At 48.7% G+C, this 24,443-nt stretch overlaps 2 protein-coding genes across 5 annotated transcripts; both read right to left on the bottom strand.

The window, feature by feature from the left end:
- Positions 1-7,148: 7,148 nt before the first annotated feature.
- On the bottom strand, positions 7,149-17,179 carry Gjb4 (gap junction protein beta 4). Its single transcript, XM_027399334.2, has 2 exons — positions 16,112-17,179; positions 7,149-7,905 (listed from the first exon to the last, which is right to left on the bottom strand). Exons 1-2 carry the CDS (start codon positions 16,893-16,895, stop codon positions 7,751-7,753), a joined length of 939 nt encoding a protein of 312 aa, XP_027255135.1. The 5' UTR covers positions 16,896-17,179; the 3' UTR covers positions 7,149-7,750.
- Gjb5 (gap junction protein beta 5) lies at positions 17,080-22,686 on the bottom strand. Of its 4 annotated transcripts, XM_027399336.2 has the most exons (3): positions 22,501-22,686; positions 19,882-20,746; positions 17,080-17,217 (listed from the first exon to the last, which is right to left on the bottom strand). In XM_027399336.2, the coding sequence occupies exon 2, from the start codon at positions 20,720-20,722 to the stop codon at positions 19,907-19,909; it is 816 nt and encodes a 271-aa protein (XP_027255137.1). In that variant the 5' UTR covers positions 20,723-20,746; positions 22,501-22,686; the 3' UTR covers positions 17,080-17,217; positions 19,882-19,906. The 4 variants fall into 4 exon arrangements, with proteins under 4 accessions (XP_027255137.1, XP_027255136.1, XP_027255138.1 ...); XM_027399335.2 differs by lacking the exon at positions 17,080-17,217 and having other exon boundaries at positions 19,564-20,746; XM_027399337.2 differs by lacking the exons at positions 17,080-17,217; positions 22,501-22,686 and adding an exon at positions 21,869-22,119 and having other exon boundaries at positions 19,564-20,746.
- Positions 22,687-24,443: the final 1,757 nt, after the last annotated feature.

The raw sequence follows: 24,443 nt of genomic DNA, 5'->3' as shown, positions 1-24,443 counted from the left end.
TGTGTGTTGGGTTAAAGACATGCGCTGCTATACCAAGCCTCAATCTTAGCTTCCTTTTGCTTGTTTGTTTTGTGACAGAATCTCCCCCTGTAGCCCAGACTGGCCTTGAACTCAAAACCTTCCTTTCTCTGCTCCCCAAGCATTGAGATTACAGGTGTGTGCCACCATACCCAATAACCTCTGAAAATTTATTGAATATTCTCCATTGCAACAGACATAGTATTTCCACAACTTTAAAAAATAAATAAAACACACACACACACACACACACACACACACACACACACACACACACACACACAAGAACATGCCTGGTTGATTATAATTCTTTGAGAATTTGCTTAATTCTTTTCGCCCTCTTATGAAAAATTCTTGTGGGTGTGATGGCTCATGTCCTAGCATATGGGAAGCTAAGGCTGTAGAGCAGCCTGGGTTACATGGTGAGTTCCAGGAAAGCCTGGATTACAGTTAGACTCTATCTCAAAAGATAAAATAAAATAACACAATGTAACACAGTAAGAATAAAAACAAAGAAAATTGCCTTATTCTCTCTTCAAATTATTTTAATCAGGCTTTTGTTCCCACATTATACCCACACAGTTTTTGTCCAGGTCCCTATACTAAACCCCATGGCTGGGACTCCCTCCCTGCAGCACTGAGGGAAGTTGATGGCCTCTCTCCTTGAAACACCAGACTCACTTGCCTATGGGATGTCACACTCCTCTGACTTTCACCTTCTAGTCTGGATTCTCTCAGCCTCCTTTGTGGTCCCCCAGCTGTCCCTGAGGCAGTGGGATGCCTTTGTTCAGTCCCCAGGCTCCTTATCTTCACTTGCTTGGTGAAACCATCCAGCATCAGGGGTTAAAATACAACCATTAGGGGCGATGAGACAGCTCAGTTGGTAAACTGCTTGCTTTGCAAGTATGACGACCAGAGTTTGATTTCCAGAAGTCATGGAAGAAAGCTTCGTGTGGGGCGGGTAAGATGGCTCGGTAGTAAAAGGGCTTGACGCATAAGCTTGACAATTCGAGTTCAGCCTCAAGAAGCTATGTCAAAACACGGTGGTGTAACTCTAAAACTTGCACGGCAAGATGGGAGGTGAAGACAGCAGAATCACCCAGCAGGGTAAGGCCGGTTCACCTGGAGTGCACAGTGCAGCAGGAACGAGAGGCCTTGCCTCAGCAAGGTGGAGGGAAACCCGACTCCTGAAAGTTGTCCCTTGACTTCCATGTGTGCACCATGACACACAGGTGCCTTCACTCACATACAATCACTCTCTCACACACAGAGGATAATGACGATGACGATGGTGATGACAGTGATGATGACCATAACAAAGGCCAGATGTGGTGGTGCCAATTTGCACTCTCAACTCTGTGGAGATCGGTGCATCCCTGGGGCTTGCTGTCTGGCCAGGCAACCTAGTTAAATGAGTGAGTTTCAGGACAGTGAGAGACCCTGTCTCAAAACACAAGGTGGTCAATATCCTGAGGAGTGACACCCAAGGTTGACCTCTGGCTTCCACTTGTGTGTGTGTGTGTGCGCGCGCGCACGCGCCCACCCACATGCACACATGTTCACACCAAATCTGAAAAGCAAGCTAGGAGGTGTGGTATCTGGTGTCTGTTTCCCAGCTCCTTGGATGTGGAAGCAGGAGGGTTTAGATCTTAAGCCCAGCCTGGGCAACATACAAGGCTTCATGTTAAGGTAAGAGTAAAAACATCAAACGTAGGTTGACAAGTTCTGAATTCTTTCCCCAGCCTAGACTATTTCTTGAACCATGTGCCCATGTACCCAGTTGTTAGTCAGCTATTCCCTATGGATGCTTAGAAATCTCAGACTCACTATCCCAAGTTAAGCTCTTCTTTCTTTCTTTCTTTCTTTCTTTCTTTCTTTCTTTCTTTCTTTGTTTCTTTTTCTTTCTCCCTCCCTCTCCCTCTCTCCCTGTCTTCCCCTCTCTCCTCTTCCTTCCTTCCTTCCTTTTTCTTTTTTCTTCTTCTTTTTTTTTCCGAACTCCGAGACAGGGTCTCATGTCCAGGAATTCTCTATGTAGATTAGACTGGCCTTAAATTCGCAGAGATCCACATGTGTCTGTCTTCCAAGTACTGGGATTAAAGGTATACACCACTACATCTGGCTCAGCCCTTCACTGATTAAGATTGCCACACTTAAATGAAAAAACAAAAACAAAGCAAAAACAGGTAAAAATCAAGACATCAAACTAAATATGAATTTCAGATGGGGCATAGAACCATGCTTGTATTAAAAAGCTGTGTAGTGTTGGAGGCTAGGGAGGTGGCTTCACGGGTAAGGGCACATGCTGCTCAAGGGCAGGCGTGGTACAGCTGTTTGAATAGGGCACTGGGATGTTCTGATATAGCCTTGAAAAGATCCCTTCGTATAATGATGCAAGCACACAATAGGCACTTCACCCCAATCCTACATGCATCCCAAGTCACCCTTAATCCCAGCCATCCACATCAGGCATGGGACTTGGCTCAAGACTGGCTGTTTTCAATACAGCCAAATCTTCCTTTGCTGCTTCTGGGTCTGAACTCCCTGCAGGACACCTGTGTGGGAACATTCAGAGGCAACTACGGGGTGGGTCAAGCCTCTGGGTGGGAAAATGGAGACCTGGAGCCCTCCTGCGTTGCTGGTGGAAATATAAAATGGTGTAGTGTTTGTGGAAGACAGTTTGGCAGCATCTCCAAAGATAAACAGGCTTCCCACATGATCCGGCAAATCCACTTCTAGGTATTTGCCCCAGAGGATGGAACCCAGGGATGCAAACCAACCCTTGTATGGGAATCTCCACAACAATGATGCACATGATAGCCAAACAGTGAAAATGACCCAAATGTATACCAATGGGTAAATGAGAAAAGAAACAAAATTTGGTATAAACAGGCAATGAATTTTTTTTTTTTTGAAACTGGATCTCATTGTATAACCCAGGCTGATCTGGAACAGAGGGTAATTGTCTTGCTCCAGCCTCTTGAGTGCTAGGATTACAGGTTTGAGCTACCACTGCTGGTTTACAATATAATTTTATCCAATAGTGCAAAGGGAACAGGGTTTTGATATGGGCTACAGTGTGGATGAATCTTGAAGGCATTGTCTGAGACTTAGGCCCTAAGTCAAATGGACCTGTCAAAGGATACATATTGTGTGGCCCTACTTTTATGAAATGTCAAGTGTAGGCAAGCCTATAGACATAGGAACTAGATCAGAGGTGACCAGTGAATGGGTTGAGGGGTGAATGGGACCTTAGTGCTTAGTGGGTACAGAGCTTCTGTTAGGCGTGATGAAATTTTTTGGAGTTAATTAGTGGTGATGACTGCACGGCATTGGGAATGTAATTAATGGAACTAAATGATGTGCCTAAAATAGTCAAGAAGATAGTTTTTATATTATGCATATTCTATCAAAATGAAATTCAAAATGTAGAGATGGAAATATAGTTTTGAGAGTCAAGTGTCCTGATGAAAGTCAGGAAATCAAGCTCACAGGAGAGGACAGCATTACCCAGGGACCAGGGACAGAACTCAGAGCCTTTACCTGTTCAGCGTGAGTCTGTGGAGATGCAGAGCAAGTGCTAGAGGTGGATGAGTGAGGTCCCAGAAGGAAGCCTAGGTACTGACGTGTGTGTGCGCACGCGCGCGCACGTGTGTGTGTGTGTGTGTGTGTGTGTGTGTGTGTGTGTGTGTGAGTTGTCCTGCTCCATCGTTCTCTGCCTTAGTCCCTTGAGATAGTGTTTCTTCTCTACCTAGAGCTAGGCTGGTGGCCAGCAAGCCCCAGGGATTCATCAAGGGTTATAAGTGCATGCCTGACCATGCTTATGCTTTTTTTTTTTTTTTGTTTTTTGTTTTTTGAGACAGGGTTTCCGTGTCTTTGGAAGCTGTCCTGGAACTAGCTCTTGTAGACCAGGCTGGTCTCGAACTCACAGAGATCGCCTGCCTCTGCCTCCCTAGTGCTGGGATTAAAGGCGTGCGCCACCAACGCCCGGCATACTTATTCTTTTTAATATTTTATTTATTTATTATGTATACAACATTCTGCTTCCATGTATATCTGCACACCAGAAGAGGGCACTAGATCTCATAACAGATGGTTGTGAGCCCCATGTGGTTACTGGGAATTGAACTCAGGACCCCTGGAAGAGCAGTCGGTGCTCTTAACCTCTGAGCCATCTCTCCAGCCCAACCATGCTTATTTTTAATAATAAAAGGTTCCATTTTATTTTAATTATGTGTGTATCTGTGAGTGGGCTTGAACACTTGAATGCAGTCTGTTAGAGGCCAGAGATGATGGATTCCTCTGCAGCTGGAGTAACATGTGGTTATGGGAGTCCCAACATGGGTGCTGGGAACTGAACTCAGGTCTTTGGGAAGACAAACTTGTGGTCTTAGCCACTGAGCCATCTCTCCAGGGCCCATGCCTGTTTTTTTATTATTGTTTTTATTAATAATTTTGGTCTTTAACAATTTCATGTATACTTAGACACATAAACATAGTACATGTATGTAATGTATTCTCACCACTCTCACCTCATAGCTTCTCCTATCTCCCTCCTACCCTTTCCAGTCCCTTCTCCTTCCTTCCCTACAAATCTCTTTTCCATATTCATGACTTTTTGTTCTATTTTGTGTCCCACAGAGTTTGATTAGGGCCATCTGTGTGCCCTTGGGTTTGGAACTATTCCTTAGACCTGGAGGGCTTCTCAGTGGGTACACAACTAGATGCCATGTCTCTCCTTCTCCTAAACAGACCAGTGGGTCATATAGATCAATAGATTAACAGTAAATGGTAGCGCTCTGTGGGCGCCTTCCCAGCCATGGCTGACTGTTGAGTAGGCCTGATTTGTGTAGGTCAAGGTCTGGTAGGCATGGCTATTTTGAGTTCATCATTGTTGTCATAGCCAGATCATGCTGTTTTCTTCCTGTTTTCCAGCTCTTACATTCTCTCTGGTCTGTCTTCTGTAGAGCTTCCTGAGCCTTAAGGGGATGTTTTAAATGTCTTGTTTAGGGTGGAGCCCTCAACCATTCCTCATTCTCAGCATCTTGTGCAGCCATGGGTTACTGCATTCACCTCCACTCACTGCACAGAGAGGGTTTTCTGAGTAAAGCTGAGACCAGCCTTTGTTGTGGGCACAATCATGGACATTTAAAAGATGGTCTGATATTATGGCAATTTAGGCTAGGAAGAAATGGTAGGTTCCTTCCTAGGGCCTAAGACCTTTGTAGTCATGGACTTTCGACTGGGTTTACAGTACTGGGCATAGATTTCTTTTTCTGGAGTGGGCCTCAAATCCAGTCATGGAAGTGGCCGGTTACCCCTACAGCACTCATCTGGCTGTTGCAGCGGTGGGCACATCTTGCTTGGCACGTGGGTGTATCTCATGGAGTTTCACAGCTTTATTACAACCCCCAGCATCCCACAGAGCACCACTTCCCGGCACTGTGAAAGCTGGGCAGCAGCTGGAAGCTTCCAGCTCAGTTCCAGTTTGATTTCTCTGTATCTTGTACCTTACATAACTTCAGAAATAGGGCCTTATCAAAATAAGCAATAAACCAGAGCTCTAGGGGGCAAGCCACTGGAGGCTTTGGGGTTCTCCCTGACCAACAACTCCTATGGAAATATCTCACATTTGGCATTGAGGGTTTAATTTAGTGGCCCATTACTTCATACCTGGGTTTATGTGGGTGCTGGGACCCAAACTCAAGCAAGCGGTCTTACTTAATGAGCCATCTCCCCAACTCAGCTTTTCATTACAGGGTCTTATGTATCCCAGGTTGTCCTTGAACTCAATATGTAATTGAGAGTGGTCTTAAACCCCTAATTTTTCTGCCTCCATCTTCTTCTAAATGCTGAGATTACAGTTGTCCAAAACTGTGCTGGGTTTACTTGGTGGTGAGGATTGAACTCAGAGCTCTGTGCATGCCAGGCAAGTACTCTACCAACTGAGCTACAATTCCCAGCCTTAGTCAGGACTTTAAAAAAGCATTATTTTAGTATTTATTTATTTGCTTGCATGTGTGTGTGTGTGAGAGAGAGACAGAGAGAGAGAGAGAGAGAGAGAGACAGAGACAGAGACAGAGACAGACAGACAGACACACACACACACACACACACAGAGAGAGAGAGAGAGAGAGAGAGAGAGAGAGAGAGAGAGGAGGGAGCATGTGTATATATGTGCCTATAAGAGGATGGAAAAGGGCATCAGCTCCCTTGAGCTGGAACTGCAGGTGGTTGTGGACTGTCTAATGTGGGTGCTCAGAACTGAAATCAGGTTCTCTGCAAGAGCAGCAAGGGGTGCTCTTAATTACTGAGCCATCCTTCTAGCCCCCAAGTCAAGACTCTTAACCACAAACGACAGATACAACTTAGATGTGTTTTGCATGAAGGAGAATTTATTGGCTTGTTGGAGCACAGGGAGGGCAGGGTACCGTGAGGTCACAGTGGTAGCTGAGTCAGGTCTGGAGAGTGTCTTGGATCTCTCTTCTGCTTGCTGCTGGCCTCTGCTCCTCTACGACTCTTGGCTCTCACCTCTCATTACCGGGAGATTTTTCATGAGGCTTTTCAACACAGTAGCTTTTCTACCATCTCCCCAAGTCTTGCCATTACAAGCTTTTCTTAGATACCATTGAAAACACAACCGAAATCTGATTGGCTTCATCTGACAACAAGGAGCCAGGATGTGTGGCTAGGTGTGCCCTTTCGAGCCCCAGTTTAAAGGGACAGGAACAGGAACAGGACTGGGTGGATAGAACAATGAAAGCCCAAGGCATGAACAAGAATTTCCAGAAGAAAGGCCATGTATTCTTAAATGCTCCACCATGCAAGACAGGGCCTGCAGAGCTTGCACTGGGCTGAGTGACAAATAATAGGTGCAACTGGCATTGGCAGGGTGGTTGACAGACGTGATGGAGCGGAGATGGATCACGGGTAGTAGGTGAGGGAGGGAGTGGGAGGAGAGGAAGGATGAATGGTTGTGAAAGCCAGAAAATGTAGAGAGGTGGCTATAGGGGATATGGGGTCAAGGAAGGGCCTGTCTTTCTTTCTTTCTTTCTTTCTTTCTTTCTTTCTTTCTTTCTTTCTTTCTTTTTTTCTTTCTTTCTTTCCTTCTTTCCTTCCTTCCTTCCTTCCTTCCTTCATTTCTCTCTCTCTTTTTCCCTTCCTTCCTTCCTTCCTTCCTTTCTCTCTCTCTCTCCCTTTCTTTCTTTCTTTCTTTCTTTCTTTCTTTCTTTCTTTCTTTCTTTCTTTCTGAGGTGGGAAAGATTTGAGAACACTTGAATGGGCAGACAGAGGTAGGAGATCAAAGAGTCCAGAGAAAGGACCCAAAGCACTGGTGGGGAGCTTGGGCAATTAGAAGGTGCAGGCCTAACCCTTTCCCTGTGCTCAGGGGAAGGATGGAGGAAGGCAGGGGTGGTCTGTAGGCTTGGAGGCAGTTGCAAGAAGGGTTTCTACTTCTGGAAAACAGGATGTAAATACATGGAATGGGATAGAAAATTTGAGAGTGGGGAAACTGAGAAGGCTGCCACCATGGCCAACAACCAGAGATCAGGTGGGCTGAAGGGCAAGGGTCCACAAAGGCCTCCCTCCTACTGTGGGGGTTGCTTCAGCACAGCCAGCAAAGGGGTAGTGATGGGTGTGTCCAGTAGGACTGAGGGGCCTGGAATTCCGCATAAGCAGGAGGGGCAGAAGAAGAGTGGGTATATGGGTGGGGCAGAAATTCTTTGTGGTGATCACCTCAGTGAGAATTTATTATCCTCTTACTGTATGTGCGGTGTGGGGTGGGTGCCGCTCCTGCCTTGCGAGGGTCTGCCATTCTAGGGGGACGGTGAGCATCAGTTGACAAGTCCCATGTGAGATGAGGGCGATGTTGATGATGCTTGGAGCTCCGGCCTAGGCAGGACACAGAAGGAAGAAAACAGAGGAGGTCTGGGAGTCTGAGAGAGCTCCAAGTACCCATGAGGCTGTGGGAGGATGAGGGATGAGCTACAAGAGAGAGGGCTAGGGCATCTGTCATCACAGCCGGTACCTGTCTTGCCATTTCTCCCTTTTCCCATGCCATAGTTAACCTGTCTCTGGCCTAATTCTGAGCTCCGTGGGGCTCCAGATCCCGTTCTCTTGGGCTCGCTATAGGCGCTTGACCTTCCTCTACTGGAGTCTTTCCATAGCAAATTGATTATTTTCATCTCCTCCACCCAAACAAAACTTTCCCTGACCTCCCCATTTCCCTGATGCTTCATTTCCATGACCCCTCATTCTCTTGCAACCAACACCCCTTCTTTTCCTAGCCTGGCAGCCACCATTCTCCAGCTCATTGCTCATGCTACCTATTTCCATTTGCTTAGCTCTGTATACAGCAGGGCATGGTTCCAGCATCTCACATGTGTGGATGACACTCCCGCCTCTGTCTCAGTGGCCATCCTGTGACTCCACAGAGTTCACTTTAGTCTTTACTTAATTCAACCCACAGCAGTGTTTGGTGATAGCTTTCTGCTTTCAGACTAATTCCTCTTATGTTTCCTCTGCCCTCTCTTCCTCCTTAGTGACATCATCTTCCCTTGGTTCAATGACTCTCACCTGGCTTTCCTGCATTTCATTTGGACCGGAAGCCACCTCAAGCATTTTCTCATGCCTCCTCTCAGTCTTTGTACAGACCTATCTTACCAGCCTCAAGTCACCATTACCACGGAGGCCCAGAGGAGCCATCCTTCCCATGCCCAGCAAGATGAGTCTATAAACAGACTGAGGCTAACTTGAACTTATGAACTTCTGGTGTGAGTGCAAAGAAAATGTACTTTGTTAATTAAGTTTGCTATACATTTAATTTTGTATTTTACATTATTATTACTATTATTATTATTATTATTATTATTATTATTATGTGTATGTGAAGGTATGTGTGACACTGTGCATGTGTGGAAGTCAGAGGGTCGGTTTTCTCCTTCCACTGTGTGTGTCTTAGAGATCAAATTCAAGTAGTCAGAACCAGCAGCTAGTCCCCCTTTTCCCATCTAACCATCTTATTGGTCCATGCTATATATTTTAAAAACCATATATTGTATAAGATACATTAAGAGGTATTCTTTTTTCTCTTTATATAGGTCTATTTAAAAGATACTATTTATTTATTTATTTTTTTGTTTTACTTGCATGCTTGTATGTGTACCACATGGGTACCTGGTGCCCACAAAGGCCAGAAGAGAGTGCCATGTCTCATGGAACTGGGATCACAAGGGTAAACCACTGCACTCAACGACTCAGTCATTTTCGAATCCGTATAAGTGGCTTAAATTTTCATTCTTTGTTACAAAGCCTTAACTGTATAATCTAAGGAAAAAATATCCAGGGTGTATCCTCTTTATGACAGAAACACTTCCTTTTTTTCAGAATAATTTTTTAAAATAAAATAATGTGCTTACAAAGACAATTGTAAGGTCCTACCCTCAGGAATAATGATTAAATCTGTGCTAAATGTCTTTGCCTACAATTTTTTTCCCTTCTGAATCTGTCAAGTGACCTCCATGAGATCCCAAATGCCATTGATTGAGGTCATTTTAGGTCAATGAGTTTCCCCCAAAGAATAGTTTGTTGTTAAAAATGCAGTAATTGGGAGCATGGCCTATAATGCAGGAACTTTTTGTAAAGACTTCATTATAGAAAACCAGTTCCTATGGACGAGCAACTGTGGAGCAAAACCTTGTTTTACATTTAGCTAGTTTTGAAGACACCTCCCAGATCTCCACCTCTGGGCTAATCCTGTCCCCTTTTTGTCAATAGGCTACTTAGTCAGCTCTATCTGGATGCTGCTTAGTCAGTCAGCTGACCCACTTTTTATTGAGTTGCTACTAAATGTGGAGGACCAGTCCAGGTGATGGGAGTCGGGGGCGAGTCAAAGGGTGAACAAGTCTGGGTTCTCCAGGATCTCATCTCACTGACACCATGAGAACAAAAGTTTCTCAAAGCCAGCTAAATGCTACAAGGAAGACAGAAGAAGGTCATCTGATAGAGTGACCCATGGTGTGTGCTTCTGGGGAGGGTGTGAGAGAGCCTTCTGGAATGGAGCCGTGTGAGTGGTGCTGAGGACTGTGTAATGTTCTAGGAGAAGGGAGAGGTCGGACAAAGCAGGTGCAAAGATCCTGAGGTGGTGAGGCTATGGGTTGGCTAGTGTAGTAGCAAGAGTGGTGGGGAGGGATGAAGGGCTTAGTGAGCAGTTCAGGGCCCACCTACAGGGCCCTATAGACTATGGCAAAGAGTTTGATGTGGCTTAATTGTTTTGGCCACGATGGGAAGCTGCTTGAAGATGGCTTTAATGAAAGCTTTGGCTCTTGCCATTGTTTTGAGATAGGGTAGTCTTGAACTTCTGATCCTCCTTCTACCTCCCTGAATGATCTCACAGGTGTTCAGAACCACACCCGTTTTATGTGGTAGTGGGGATTGAATCTAGGCAAGCACTCCACCAACAGAGTTACATCCTTAGCTATCATTTTAATCAAAAGAGTGAGTTACTTAGACCTGACTCATGCCAGAAGGTCTTTTGGGTCACTGTCTGAGTGGAGGCAGGGAGACCAGTTGCTGCATGGGTCCAGATGTTGAAACTGGTGTGTTTTGGCCTGGGATTAAAAGGCTTGGAGATAGCAGGAAGTGATTGGGTTTTGAATATATTTTGGAATTACTGCCAATATGACTTGCCAATGATGTGGGTGTGATTATGAAGAAAGAGGCTCCTAGGTAATTTTCCCCCTTCTTTGTGTGTGTGTGTGTGTGTGTGTGTGTGTGTGTGTGTGTGTGTCTATGTGGTGTGGCCCATGTGTGTATGGTGTATGTGTATGCACTTACACATGGATGTGTGGAGGCCAAAAGAAGACTTCCTGTGCCCTGTTCTATCATGCTTCACCCAATTCCCTTGGGACAGGGTCTCTCATTGAATCCAGGACTAGGTTGTGGGCCAGCAAGTCCCAATAATCCTCCTCCCTCCCCAGTCTTGGGGTTATGGGCATGGGAAGCTATGCCCAGATTTTATGTGGGTGATGGGCTTGAACTCAGTCCTTACACTTTCACAAAAAGCACTCATACCAACTGAGCCACCTTCCCAGGCTTGAGTTTTTGACTGGGTAGGAAGCTAGGTGAGGAGGCCATCTTCCATTGAGGGCAGGATGAAGAAAATGGGAATCTGTTTTCATATTAGTAGGAAGCTGGACATGTGCAGGTGTCCCTTGTGGAAGAAGTTAGCTGTGAACACACAAACCAGTAGGCTTTAGATGGTTTTATTGATGGTAACGAGTGAGATAACTGAGGAGAAAGGGTGTGCAGCAGGGAAAGAGTGAGGAGAACTGGGCTGCAGGGCATCTTACATTTAGAGATTTAGAAGATGGAGAAGAAGCCCCTCCAGAGATGAATAGAGACCCATGAGCTAGGGGGAATAGAGGGGAGGGTGCTGCATGGAGGCCAACTGAAGATGGAATTTAGGGAGGGGCCCCTCAATGGCCAAACGCAGCTGAGGGAGTGAGATGGGGTGGAAAGACTGACCCCCGGTATTGGTGTATTGGAGACCACTGGGATGAAAAAGAGGAGACGAACACACAAAGCTCTTAGAAGACTTTGCTTTTTGTTAATGAATGGTAGGCAACTGGAGAAGGAGGTGGTGTTGAGAGGTTAAAAGGGGAGAGAAGCAAAATGTTATAGCACATTTTCAGAAAAGGGATTTGTGAAAGAGAGAGAGCTCAGTCTGGAGTAGAGATGAGGTGATGGGGTCTGCTGGTCAGGTGGAAAAGGTGTGCCAGGCTCATCCACGTTGCAGAGGAGAAGGCAGAGGGGCTGGGTGTGCTTGCTAAGAAGATGGTGGATGTGTTAGGATGAACTGGAATTTGCTTCCAGGTCCTGCTTCTCAAGGACATGGGATGGCTGTCTGTCAGTCAAGCTCTAGGATTGGGAGACTAAGAGCTGGAGGATGAGAAAGGAAACGGTATGTTCTAGTCATCTTGGAGAGTTGGGGTAAAGTTTTAGGAAAATGTAGCCTTGCTTAGAATTGCTGGGTACCTGGCTTGAGCTTCACTGTCAGATGTTTAAACTGAGATCAGTTGGTCCAGTTGTGAGATTCTTCAGCTGGCCCAGCAACGGATGCCTCTTGGAGAAGGTCTCGCCAGGCAAAGCGCTAGAGAGACATACACAAAGGCAAGGGGTGGGGAGTACTTGGTGGCAGTGATTACAGGAGCCTGGGAAGTCTAAGCTGTGAAGGGAAGAAGGGAGGCTGTGAAGAGGGGCAATGGGCAGTGCAGGGGTGGGTAAGGGATGGGGAAGAGGGGTTGCTCTATGAGAACCAGATTGAGTGAGCTAGTAAGAAAGGGGATGACACTGCTCTTGGTACAGACAAGGGGTGGGAGGTAAGATTTGGTGGTGGTGGGGAAACTTGTAGGAAGCAAGGAGGTCAAAGAACTGAGAGTCTAGATGTTTTAGTTGTGAAGACACCAAGAACCGTAACAAATGCTCTGGGAGAAGGACAGGGTGCTAGGGGTCACAGTGGCCCTGGAAGGATGGGGAATAACCAGGTTTCTTATTTGTATCTCAAATGTAACATGTCTGAAATGGAAGTCATCTCGGCTCTGTCAAACCTGCATATCTATTGGGGCTCTGAACTCACTAAATGGCATTGCAATTCAGAGGCAGAAACCTTAGTGTCACTTTGATTCTTCTTCGTGCTTGGTCCCCACACCCAACCAAATCAGCAGATCTTTCTGATTCTATCTTGTAAAACCCAGATCTTTCCTTCCATGCCCATGGAACACACCCTGCCCAGTTCAGTTCATTGTGGTTTCCCAGACCATTGCATCACACTCCAAATTGGTAGCCCTGCTTCAGTCGCTCCACACTGCAACCACAGGCGTCACCCCTGAGATAAATCTTTCCAGGACTTGGTCTTGTTTTTAGGATGAAGGCCAAAATCACTAACAGGGATTTGCAAAGAGCACATTACATGATCTTTCCTGGTCCGTCTCAGCCTCACTCCAAACACTAGCCCTTCAGCTGACTCAGCCATCTTTTTTTTTTTTCCAACCATCAGTTTTGCCCTCTCTTGATTTATAAATGCTATTCTTCTCCATCCAAAGTCCAATTCTCCAGCACTTGGCAAAACCCTTGCTTTCTCCAAGTGTCATTGAGAGGTCCCAGGGATCCCTATCCTGGATGCCTGCATGCCAGGTCCTCCTCTGCTGCCTCTCAGTGCCGCATGCTTCCCAAGTCATTAGGCATCGTTTCTCTAGGATGTAAGCCGTGTGAACCCAGGGAGTATGTTTGATTCTTCCCAGACTCTAGCATGGAGATTCGACATAAAACTAAGTTGTCAGTATCTGTGGACTTGCATTCAAGGGGAGTTTCTAAGGGTGAAACAGCTGTGGGTGTTGACAAGGTCTGGCACCTTCTGAGTGGGAAGCTGGGTATCTCAGAGTTCAAAGAAGTCATGGAACGAAGAGGGCAGAGTGAAACACAAGTGGTCCATGTGGTCCTAGGTCATTTGACAAGGGCTGGGAAGAGAAGATCCCTGGCCATGGGCTCAGTCTTGAATGAGTGAGAAGTAGGTAGCAGCGACGGGAACAGGAAAGAGTGAGCAAGAGGAAGACAGAAGGGAAACACATGGGGATTTCTCAAGAAGGTGGAGGTTTGAGTGGAGGAGGCAAGAGCAGTAGGGGTGCTTGAGGATGTGGGAGACACAGGATAAGGCATCTTAGCGGCTAGGGAGCGGCCTACAGGATTCATCTCAGTCACCTTTGGAGGCCTTGGCTGGTCAGACAATAGTTGGTCTCCACTTGGCTAATATTTTAGGGCGTGAGATCTCTGGAATGTGAGGATATATGAGAATGGTCAGGTCATAAAGTGAGCTCATGATATGCTAGACCCAACAGCCACTCCTGGAGTGGGCTTCTAGACTCCTTGGGGAATTGTGCCCTGTTCTGGACTTGGTAGCTGTCTTGGCCTCGACAGTGTAGGGCCATTTGGTTCTATTGAGAGTGCTTGGGCTGATGAGGGTTGAGAGCCACCCTTGTCTCCTAGAGTCAGAAGTTTCAGGAGGTAGTGTTGTCCCAATACCAATCCCTATGTTCCAAGTTACCAGCTCCTGGAGAAATGATGTTGACTGAACCAAAGCTTCCTACTAATACCAGGGTCAGGTCAAATCAATGACTTGTAGGAGAGTTCAAAGGATCAGTACTGTGTATCCAAGTGGGACCACTCTGTGGTGACATTTATGATCCTTTCTTCCAAATCTGGCAAATGCTAGGTTCCTGGGTGCATACCCAACTTAGCTCAAGCCCTCCTGCCTTGCTTCCCTACTCCATCCATCACAGGTGCCAAATTTTTGTCTCTAGCTCTGCTTCCAGGGAACTTGACCTTAGACAGGTGACTCTCTGATCTTGTCCCCAATCAGGATAAAGCATAGAGGCTATCCAGTGGGCTTGGAGGTTTTTCCCACCTTTAAGAAAGATGTTTAAACTAGAAGCCAAGAAGGTAAAACCACTTCACTAATTTCCCAGGTTAGGTGTGGCAAGAGGGTTCAGATAAACAAGACACAGTTTTTCTCCAAGAGGCTCCAGCCCATTTACTCATTTAACAAACATTTATTGAAGGCTGCAAGGGCCTGGTGACTCAGCATCCTGTCCTTAAAGGGCTCACAGGCTGATGGGTATCACTCTCGGGTATCAGCGATTCCAGCCCAGGGAGAGTGACAGGAGAGAGGCCTCAGCTTTTCTGACATACAGAGTGGTGGTGAAGGCTGTCCTTGAGTGTTGAGGACACTGGCAGAGGAGGCAGGAGGGGCATTCCAAGCAGAGGGATCAGTATGGCTAAGGTTGGAGATACAATTATAGCATCACGAATGCCTAGGTGTTATCAGTAGCAAACTGAGGGAGGAAGCCATGGAGGAGTAGGGAGGTCAGTAGAGCCAGCTTGGGGGCAATGGGGTTAGGGGTGGGTGTGCTAAAAGAAATGTTAAAGCTGAAGGAAAGGCATGGCCACATTCACGGACTGAGTAATCATTCCATTCAGGTGTGGAGGGTAGATCTGAAGGCCCCGTGGGAGGACTGATGGAAGGCTAGGAGCTGACTTAGGAGGCCCTCAGAGGTTGGAATCAGTGCTCTGTGGTGCTGTTCTGGGATGTGGGCCTGATGGAGGGGCTGATGGAGGGAAGGGGTTGAGTGAGGGTCATGGGCCAGCTCCTGGTTTGGACAGCTAGATAATGGTAGTGCCCTTCACAAGTGGGGCAGGGTCTCTGTGAGGAGGGCAGCATAGGGGAGGAAGGCAAAGCCAATTGTGGACCCAGAGGCAGGTCCATGATAGATGTTCATGGGACTGTCAAGGTGTGTGTGGTTATAGGAAGGGGAGGCTGAGGTAGCCCAGGGAAGTCTATGGGTGGAGGATTGACGGGCTGTGGCATGTGCTCTGTATCCTTGGGAGACTCCATCTTTCACTTGCTCTCAGCAGTATTCTCCCCCCCCCACAGGTGCTCCCTACATGGGGCCTGCATTAGGCAGGGTTAGGGAGGTCAGGAAATGGAAGGCAAAGGCCTCTTGAGCCACACACGATGTATGGATGGATTTACACTCTCTGAGGACCAGAGCAGGATCTCCATTGCTCCCTGTCTTCCTGTCTTGGAGAGCTTGCTGCAGAGCTGCGAGGCCCCTGGTATAGGCCCTGTCTTTGCTGTTCTTCTCATGTCCTGGTGGCAGATGTGTGTGTGTGTGTGTGTGTGTGTGTGTGTGTGTGTGTGTGTGTGTGTGTGTGTGGTGTGAGGCTGGGGTTCAGATGATCACTTAGTGGCTTGGCTTCCTCCAAGAGGCCTACCTGAGGCACCACTCTCATGCTTCCCCACCCACCACACACAACCTGTCTACAAAGCACTGGGAACATCATATTTATTAAGGGGGTTGAGGTACTCTATTGACAAATATAAAATCCCCACCCAGCCATCAAGTCCCAGGAGGCTCAGGATTTAGGGACCCGAGGGTGTTTCCCATCTTCCACTAGCCATATTTCCCACCTGACCATTTTCTTGGGTGGCTTTAGTGACCAGGCAGTGACCAGGTAAGCCTACCTGCAGGTCACGGATACACACCTGCATCCACTGTGGCTATCCCGACCTTTGTTAGGCCATCATTTTCATCTTGGGGGTGGCCTCCTTGGGAGATCACATATGGTGGGCATGTATCTGGTAGATGTGACTTCCGAGTTTTCCGGCGCCGGGGACGGAAGACCTCCATGCATCTCTTGCCCACCAGGTAGGCGACCTCACTGAGGTTGAGTAGGATGCAGATGGCTGCTGTGACTACCATGAAGTAGGTGAAGACCTTCTTCTCCGTGGGTCGGGAGATGTAACAGTTCACGGTGTGGGGGCAGGGATCCACAGAGCAAGCTACCACTCGTGGCATGTCATAGTCCTTGTAGATGCGGTGGAAGATATAGAGAAAACCCGAGTCCACGGCAGCCTTGAAGATGAGACTCAGCAGGTATGTCCACCACAGGCCGCCCCTCTTCTTGCTCAGGTTGCTGTACAGGGCTGGGGCGTTGGGTCCATGTTTGCGGCGGTGTCTGCGTTCCCGGTCTTCTCGGTAGGCCACATGCATGACTACAAGCAGGGAAGGACAGGTGACCAGGATGAGCTGCAGGGCCCAGAGACGCACATGGGACACCGGGAAGAACTCGTCATAGCAGACGTTGGGGCAGCCTGGCTGCTTGGTGTTACAGATGAAGTCCTTTTGTTCATCGTCCCACACCTCTTCTGCTGCCACCACGTACACCAGCACTCGGAAGATAAAGACCACCGACAGCCAGATGCGGCCCAGTGCAGTGGAGTACTTGTTCACACCGCTCAAGATCCCTTGTAGAAACCCCCAGTTCATGCTGGCTGTGTCCTCAGTGCCTCACGTGGACGTGTATGCACTAGTATGCTAACCTCTCAGGCCCTGGGAGTCACAAGGCCTGGTAGAACCCACAAATGGGTGTCCTTATAGATGGTGTCAAGGCCAGAACTCTTTCACAACAACCACTGGGCCATTGTGTCCTCACTCTCAGTGACTCAGAGAAGGGATGACCACAGTCCCCATTTCACAGGAAAGTGTGTTAAGGCTGAGAGGTGAGAGGTACCTGCCCAAGATCTCACAAGAGCAAGTAGCACGGATGGTCTTGAACCCTGGTCTTCAGACTCCAAAAGTCTCTTTCCTTCTACAAAGAAACGAGCACATGGGATATAAGTAATCACTCATGCATGTGTCAGCCATCCCCTTTGATCCCACACCTCAGTCATAGTGGCCCAGAGACTTGTAGCATCAGGTAGTTTACTCTCCCATTAGCTTTGGGGACCGGATGAGGGCAAGAAGGCACAGGGTAGGTAAGCCTTTATTGGGTGTCAAATTCATTGAAGTTTTCCTGGACCCAGCACGGGCAGAGCGCTGTGTTGGGAATGCCCAGTCTAGCCCTGTGGTATGTATCTCAGAACAGTCTCCATCCTCACTCGTTTGTGCCTCTGGGAACTTTCTGCCACATGCCTTCCCAAACTACACAGAGGCTCTTTGGCAATCGCGGTGGCTTGGCATTGTTCCCTCCCTGCCATGTCAGAGCGGAGCAGATTGTCATACTTATTTATTCATCTTTTTCATTGTCTTGAAATCTGGACCACAGTGGGTCCCTTTGGAATTCCAACCATTTCACTGGTGTGTGTGTGTGTGTGTGTGTGTGTGTGTGTGTGTGTGTGTGTACAAGAGTGGGGAGGAGGCAGGGGCTGGATCCTGGCGTGGTCTTTGCCCTACCATTCATCTTTCTTCCCAGGTACACCCCTCTTCTCTGACTGCCTAATTAGTGACTGTCTGATAGTCACATCTCTCATTATTTTCATACAGGCATGTCCTGTGTACCCCAACTTTGCTATCCCCTAGGCTGGAGTTCCTATGATGTTCCATCTGAAGCCCTCCTTGCACCATCCCTGACTCAGCTCCTGGATTCTGAATCCCTGGGACACATGCTGAGCCCCCTCCATCCTCCGCTGCAGGGCATATCACATCTATTCCAGCAGCCCAGTCAAACATCTTCCTTGTTAAATCACTAGGGGCTGGGAGCCAAACTGTACATCCATCTCCTGGGACCCAGCTTTTTGTCAGATCCCATGAACTCTCAACGGATGCTGCTGAAACCCAGCGGTAGCCTGACCCTTCCCAGTCTCTTCTCGATTCTTCTCTCATCCTCTGGCCTCCCTTTAGTATAACGCAACATTTCCTCCCCTCAGGGACCCTGCCCTCCTTTGCTCCCCTCTGTGAAGCTAAGTCCTCAGGCCTAGGTTTCCTGGGACCTTTCCCCCAGCTGTCTCCAGTTCTATTTGGTCCTCACCCTTTTTGGGTCCCCGTGGGTCCTCACTCTCCGGAGCCGGCTTGTCTGTCTGCCCCAGGGCCTCCTGGAGGCAGCTTTTGTTCATTGCTTCCCAGCAGGGTGGGGCTTTCTGAGCCAATGAGCCAAGAGAGAGTGCTGGGGTGGATAGGCAGGCTGGGCAGGGCAGAAGGACTTCCCTGGGCACAGTGTAGAGCAAACACCTGTGGCTCATCTCTCTGGCTCAGGCCTTGCTCCTCCAGCCTGTCTGGGTTGGCAGGTATGTGGGTGGAACTATAGTGATGAAGGTAGGAGTCTAGTGTCAAAATGTCCAGGTACAGGATATTGCTAGCGACACAGATCCTGGATCCTGTTCCTGTCCCTTTCAGCTTGCTCTATCTGTCCCCTGGTTCCCAACTCCCTCTTTTGCCCTGTCCTCAGGCAGCTGATTCTGAGATCCTAGGCAGTTTGTTTCTGTGGAAAGGGACACCCTTGTATCAGCCCACGACTGTGTGCTGCCTTGCTGGGGCTGTATCTGGGGACTGGATCTTAGCCCTACTCTGTCTTGGAACCTAGACAAGCCACCTGGCTTTTCTAGACCAGGGCACCCACTGCCCTGCTGGAGACAAGGAATGCAGGTTGGTGACATGAAATGCTGCTGTTGGCTTGGGGCCAGGCATATAGCCTTGTATGCCCTCTGTGTCCCAGGCCTCTGTTGGAAATGCCTCTGGGGAAGCTGGAGTGTATCCTAGCACTACAGAGGGGCATTGGGCTTGTGTCTGGCAGGGACAGTGAAGGTTAAGGTACACCCAGGGAGGGTCCCCTTGGCTTCATTTCACACAGGCATTTATTGAGCACTCCCTAATAACGATGATTCACTTGTATGTGGCCTTTTTTTGGCTGGCTAGCCCTGGTACTGCCAGGAGCTTGTCAGTGCTCACAGTGAACCCCCCCCAGGCTATGCATTAATAACTCATTTTGGAGAAGAGCTGAAATTGTGTGAGTTCTGAGGCAGCCACACGGACTCCCGAGTCTGGGTGCTTTCCATTGTGCCAAACTCCATCATTTCTGCAGACACCCATAGCCCAGTGGGGGCAAAAGGCTAGCTTTGGAACAGTCCCCAGGAAAATCTAGAGACCCCTTTTCTGGAGGAGAGGATGGCCCCTCAACTCCAGAAAAGTCACGAAGGCCAAGACCAAAGGGCACTTTAACTCTGAAAACACATTTATCTTTATTAATTTTTCACTCTGGGCCACACACATGGAAGGCATTTGCTCATCTGTGCCCCCATGAAGCCTTGTTAGTGGCACTCAGTGTGTTTATTTAACAGAAAAGGAAACTGAGGTACAGAACAGAGGGGTAATTCAATGAAGGCCACTCAGCTGGGACAGGTTGGCCTGGAGCTGAGGGACAATTGGATCCCAAGCTGTGGGGGTCTTCCCTTTTTGCCTGGCTCCAGTTCCAGCTCAGCTCCTCCCCCCCACCAGATACATTCTTGAGAAACACTGGAACCTTCCAATTCATGCTCACCCTGCTAGTCCAGCCTAGAGACCCTTCACAGGATGGTTTTCTTCACGTGGGCTCGGGGGTGGTCTGGTAAGAGAGGTGGGTGAGTGTCAGAGCCCAGAAAGATGAGGTCTCCGGCTAGGAGGTCCTTCTGTTTGCTGGAAGAGTTGACCCAGTTTGGGTCATGCTCTGGGTGTGCAGTGAGCGCTCGCCTCGATTCCATGCACTCAGAACACCGCTTAATCACCAGGTAGGCTAGCTCCACAAGGTTAAGCAGAATGCAGATGATGGCAGTGATCAGCATGAAGATGATGAAGATGTTTTTCTCCGAGGGCTTAGAGATGAAGCAGTCCACTATGTTGGGGCACGGTGTCGCATGGCACTTGACCACAGAAGGGAGGGTATATTTGGGGTAGAACACATGGAATACGTAGAGGAAGACAATATCTATGCCGGCCTTGAATAACAGGCTGCAGACATATGTCCACCAGAGTCCACCCCGCTTCTTGCCAGGGTACAGGTAAAGGTGTCCCTTGCCAACTTCTTCTTGGTACCTCTTCTCTCGAGCCTTGCGATAGGCCACATGCATGACCACAAGCAGGGAGGGACATGTGACCAGGATGAGCTGCAAAGCCCAGAGGCGCACATGAGACACGGGGAAGAACTCGTCAAAGCAGACGTTAGTACAGCCTGGCTGCCTGGTGTTGCAGTCAAAATCCTTCTGGTCTTCACCCCACACACGCTCAACTGTCACCAGGTACACCAGCACTCGGAAGACAAAGACTAGGGACAGCCATATGCGGCCAAAGGCTGTGGAGTACTTGTTGACCCCACTTAGGAGCCCCTCAAAGACGCTCCAGTTCATGGTGGACGCAAGGGCTGGCTGCTCCTGCAGGGGAACAAGAATGCAATTTCCCACATTATCCAATGCTTCACAGAAATGTGTCATCACAGGACTAGGTACTGTAATCATCCCCATTTTACAGCTGAGAGAAACTGAGGCTTAGAGGTGTTTATGAAGTTACGTGACTATTAAATGCAGAGTTGGCATGGAGGCATAGGTCATTAAGTCAGAGCAGGCCTGCTCATAAAAGTGGGTGGGTACTGATTCTAGGAACCAGTCATCCTGAGTCCCCGAGCCTTGGTCTAGTCCCCCTCAGACTGCCCTCCTCAAGGGGAACCTGCTCTCTGCCCTTTAGTGGTTTGGTGTGTCAGGGGAGGGGGGTGGAACTGCAAGTGTCCAGGCAATTAGGTGCCACTTAAATTGGCCCTGAAGGTGGGGCAATTTAAAGTAAGGGACCACAGTGCTCTTTATACAAGAGACTCCCCAGAATAAGCAGATGAGACAATGGTTCCCAAACTATCGTTTCATGGCACCCTGGTCCAAAGGCAGGCGACAGGAGTGGTAAGAGAAACTAATTCTGTGTTCAAGACAACTTGGCAAACAGCTGGGCTCAGCAAAATTAAGTAGGTCCCTTTCCTCACCCATGCTCATAAATTCACTTTGTGACTCCCTCAAAGCAGGATGAAACAGGGCAGCATTGCCCAAACTCTTCTGACCACAGAGCCCCCTTTCATCCGGACACAGCTTTGATCAGCTTGTTGGACAACTTTGTTAAAACACCAGGATGGAAAATGCCATTCTGGTGAGTGTTGCTGGTGAACTTGGCATGAATGACCAACAGAAGCAAATTCAGCTTCATTTGAACCAAAGGGTCCCTGCTTCTCCACTAGGGAGTCCTCTCTGCCTGATTCTTGAGGGGATGATGGGGTCCACTGAGGCCAAGGCACTGTGGGCTCACTCTAAGAAGTTTTAATTAAAGTAGGGAGCCACATACTTTCATGTGCTGGCCTGGGTGGAAAGTCACAGTCCACATGACCCTTGCGGGGTCAGCTACAAAGCAGGGTGTGGTCACAGCCAACTCAGACCATGTCTATGCAGTAAGAGTTTAAGCATTTTGCAAAAACCAGTATTTTTCCCTCATAGCAAGGGGTATGGCATTTTTCTCACCTAGTGGAGGTCAGAGAGGCTAAGCAATCCCTTGTCCTTATATAGCTAGTAAGTAACAGAGTCCAGACTCAGACCTAGGCAGGCTGGCTCCCGGAGTTCACGCTGCAAACTCTCCAGTTTTGAGTTGGGTTCCTTTCCTCAAGTTTTAGTGAACTGCTTGCTCTTCCAAAGCATCTCTCCTCTCTACCTGGTGGCTCTCCAGTGATAGCGTCCGGGGAGTGTCTCTACTCCTCACCCCGTCTGTCTATACCACTAACCACTTAGCCACGTGGTGGCCTTGCTTGAGTCACTGGCTCCTCTGCACAGTCCCATCTCTGGTGGGTGGAGCTGGCAGCGTTTTAGGAACACCCAGGGAGGCCTATCCCTAACCCCATGGCTCTGCAGGCTCAGGCATTGCTGTTCTGTCTGCAGCCCAGCTCCGCCCTGCTCAGCCCCTTTCCCACTCAGCTCCAGGCCCCCAGTTCTGTCACCTCTGCCGACTAAGAGGAGGAAGAGCCCAGGGCAGAGGGAGGAGTACTTCCCTTCACCATCAGGACCCATGTGTCCAGGCTACCCCCCCTCCAGCCTCCTCCAGAGAACGTGTCCCTGTGAGGCGTGCGAATCCTGGGCATTCTGAGTATAGAGGTCTTTACCTGAGCAGCGACTCCTCAGGGCTCCCTAGTACCGATCCTGGAAGCCAGCAGTTGGGGTTCAGCAAGCATAAGAATTCATGTCAGAATCAGGGAAGGGTTTCTTCTGGGTAAGCTCATACTTAGGGCAGAGGCTGTTGAGCAGCCCAGGCGTGTCCTGTTGGCCAGGAGGGATGGTGGGGAGGGGAGGAGCTGTGGACTGCATAGCCATTGGCTAGGTTCTGGGCCTCTTAAAGACTGCCTCCCAAGAGGCTGAGGAACCTAGGAATTTCATCCTCTCAGAGCCAGAATCCTGGCATCCTCTAGGAGAACCCCTACCCTTTCATCTTTTCACCCCCCAACCCCTTCCCCTTTAAATTCTTCTTCCAGAATTCCAACTCTCTCTCTCTCTCTCTCTCTCTCTCTCTCTCTCTCTCTCTCTCTTTCAGCTGAAGCCCACTCCCCAGCATTTATGTCCTGTATCCCTATGTCTGGGCCTCACACCCTGGATTTGACTCTTATGCACCCTTTCCAGCTCCTGTTTGCCTTGGTGTAATAGGGCCTTTAGATCCAGCCCAGGCTGGCCTCCAACTCTGGATTCTCCTGGTTCAGCCTCTTGATTGCTGAGGCTCTCAGCCTGGAGACTAAACAATGCTGAATGCACACCCAGCCCTATTGTGGCTCCTGCCTGGATAAAGCATGTCTGCCATATACCCCCCCCCCCCACTGCTTCCTTGTTTTCTGGAGAACTAGATGGCATCTCAGCACTAAGCTTTGAGACATTTTAAGTACCCAAACTACCAAAAACAAACAAGTAAACAAAACCAACCAGCCAACCAACAAACAAAAAATCTCACGAAAATGAAGCTTTTGTGTAGCTCAGTCAATAGTGCGCTTACTGAGCAAAGACCTGGGTGAGATCCTCACCAAGACATAAAATGGGTGTGGTGGTGCATGCCTGTAATTCCAGCACTTGGGAGTTGGAGACAAAAGGGTGAAGAGGTCAAGGTTATCTTCTCTATGTAGTAAGTCTGAGGCCAGCCGAGGCTAGACGAGACCGTCACAAAACAAACAGCATAAAAATGAGACATACACGTGCAGGGTTTATAGGATGATATTGATTGCAAGAAGGCAGGCTTGGCTCCCTTGATGTCAGCCGCCAAAGTGGCGCTGGCTAGCTCATCATTTTCTCCAGCACTTGTGTCTGCGGCCACCACGGTGCCCTCATCTAGATTTTTTTTTGTCACCCATGTGTTCTAATGAATTCTGTGACCAAACCTATGTGTGAGGCTGGTTGGAACCAGTTCCTGCACGTGTATTGCCTTCGGGATATGGTAAAAACTGTGGTACTTTTGGCGGGTTCTGTTTTTGTGACCTGACTGGTCACCAAAGAGCGGTGTGTGTGTGTGTGTGTGTGTGTGTGTGTGTGTGTGTGTGTGTGTGTGTGTGTGTGTAGGGAAGGGGAGCTGCAGGAGTTTCTTGAGGAACAAGTGGGGAGGGAAATGTAAGGTTTCCTGCAGGGGTCTTGGTGTTGGGGAATTCAGCAGGAGACACAGCACCAGAGGAGTGGGGCCAGTGGGGTTTCAGGAGCACCTGCATTTTAGGGAGCAGGCAGAGGAAGGGGCACCTGTGGAGAGGGGACCAGACAGAGAACCAGGGCCAGCAGGGGCGGAGAGAAGACTGTGAAAGGGAATTCAAGACACGGAGTCATAGAGCGCTCTGGGACTGGCACCAGAGTGATTTCGATCGTGGGGTGGGGACAGAAACTGGAGGGTGTGGATGAAGAAAGTGCCATTGGTCCCTTTTCTTGATGCTTGCCAGGAAAGGAGAAAGGCAGGGCTGTAGGTGGAGGGACAGGGCTGAAGGGAGTGTGGGGGTCGCTCCTTCAGGAGAGCTGGCTGGAGATCTGGGGATGAGAGGAGGAATCCAGAGGGGAGGGCTGTGACTTGCACCTGGTCTTGCTTCAC

This window comes from Cricetulus griseus, chromosome 2 (assembly GCF_003668045.3).
Source record: "Cricetulus griseus strain 17A/GY chromosome 2, alternate assembly CriGri-PICRH-1.0, whole genome shotgun sequence".
Classification (NCBI taxonomy): Eukaryota; Metazoa; Chordata; class Mammalia; order Rodentia; family Cricetidae; genus Cricetulus; species Cricetulus griseus.
The sequence above is the reverse complement of the archived record's forward strand: the minus strand, read 5'-3'. Positions and strand labels throughout refer to the sequence as shown.

Excerpts from the sequence above, each read along its gene's own strand:
- Gjb4 (XM_027399334.2), bottom strand. The coding sequence starts at position 16,895 with ATGAACTGGGGGTTTCTACAAGGGATCTTGAGCGGTGTGAACAAGTAC. Across the intron at positions 7,906-16,111 it reads GATAGCCACAGTGGATGCAG|GCCGGAGCTCCAAGCATCAT; the intron begins GTGTGTATCCGT and ends TGTCCTGCCTAG.
- Gjb5 (XM_027399336.2), bottom strand. The coding sequence starts at position 20,722 with ATGAACTGGAGCGTCTTTGAGGGGCTCCTAAGTGGGGTCAACAAGTAC.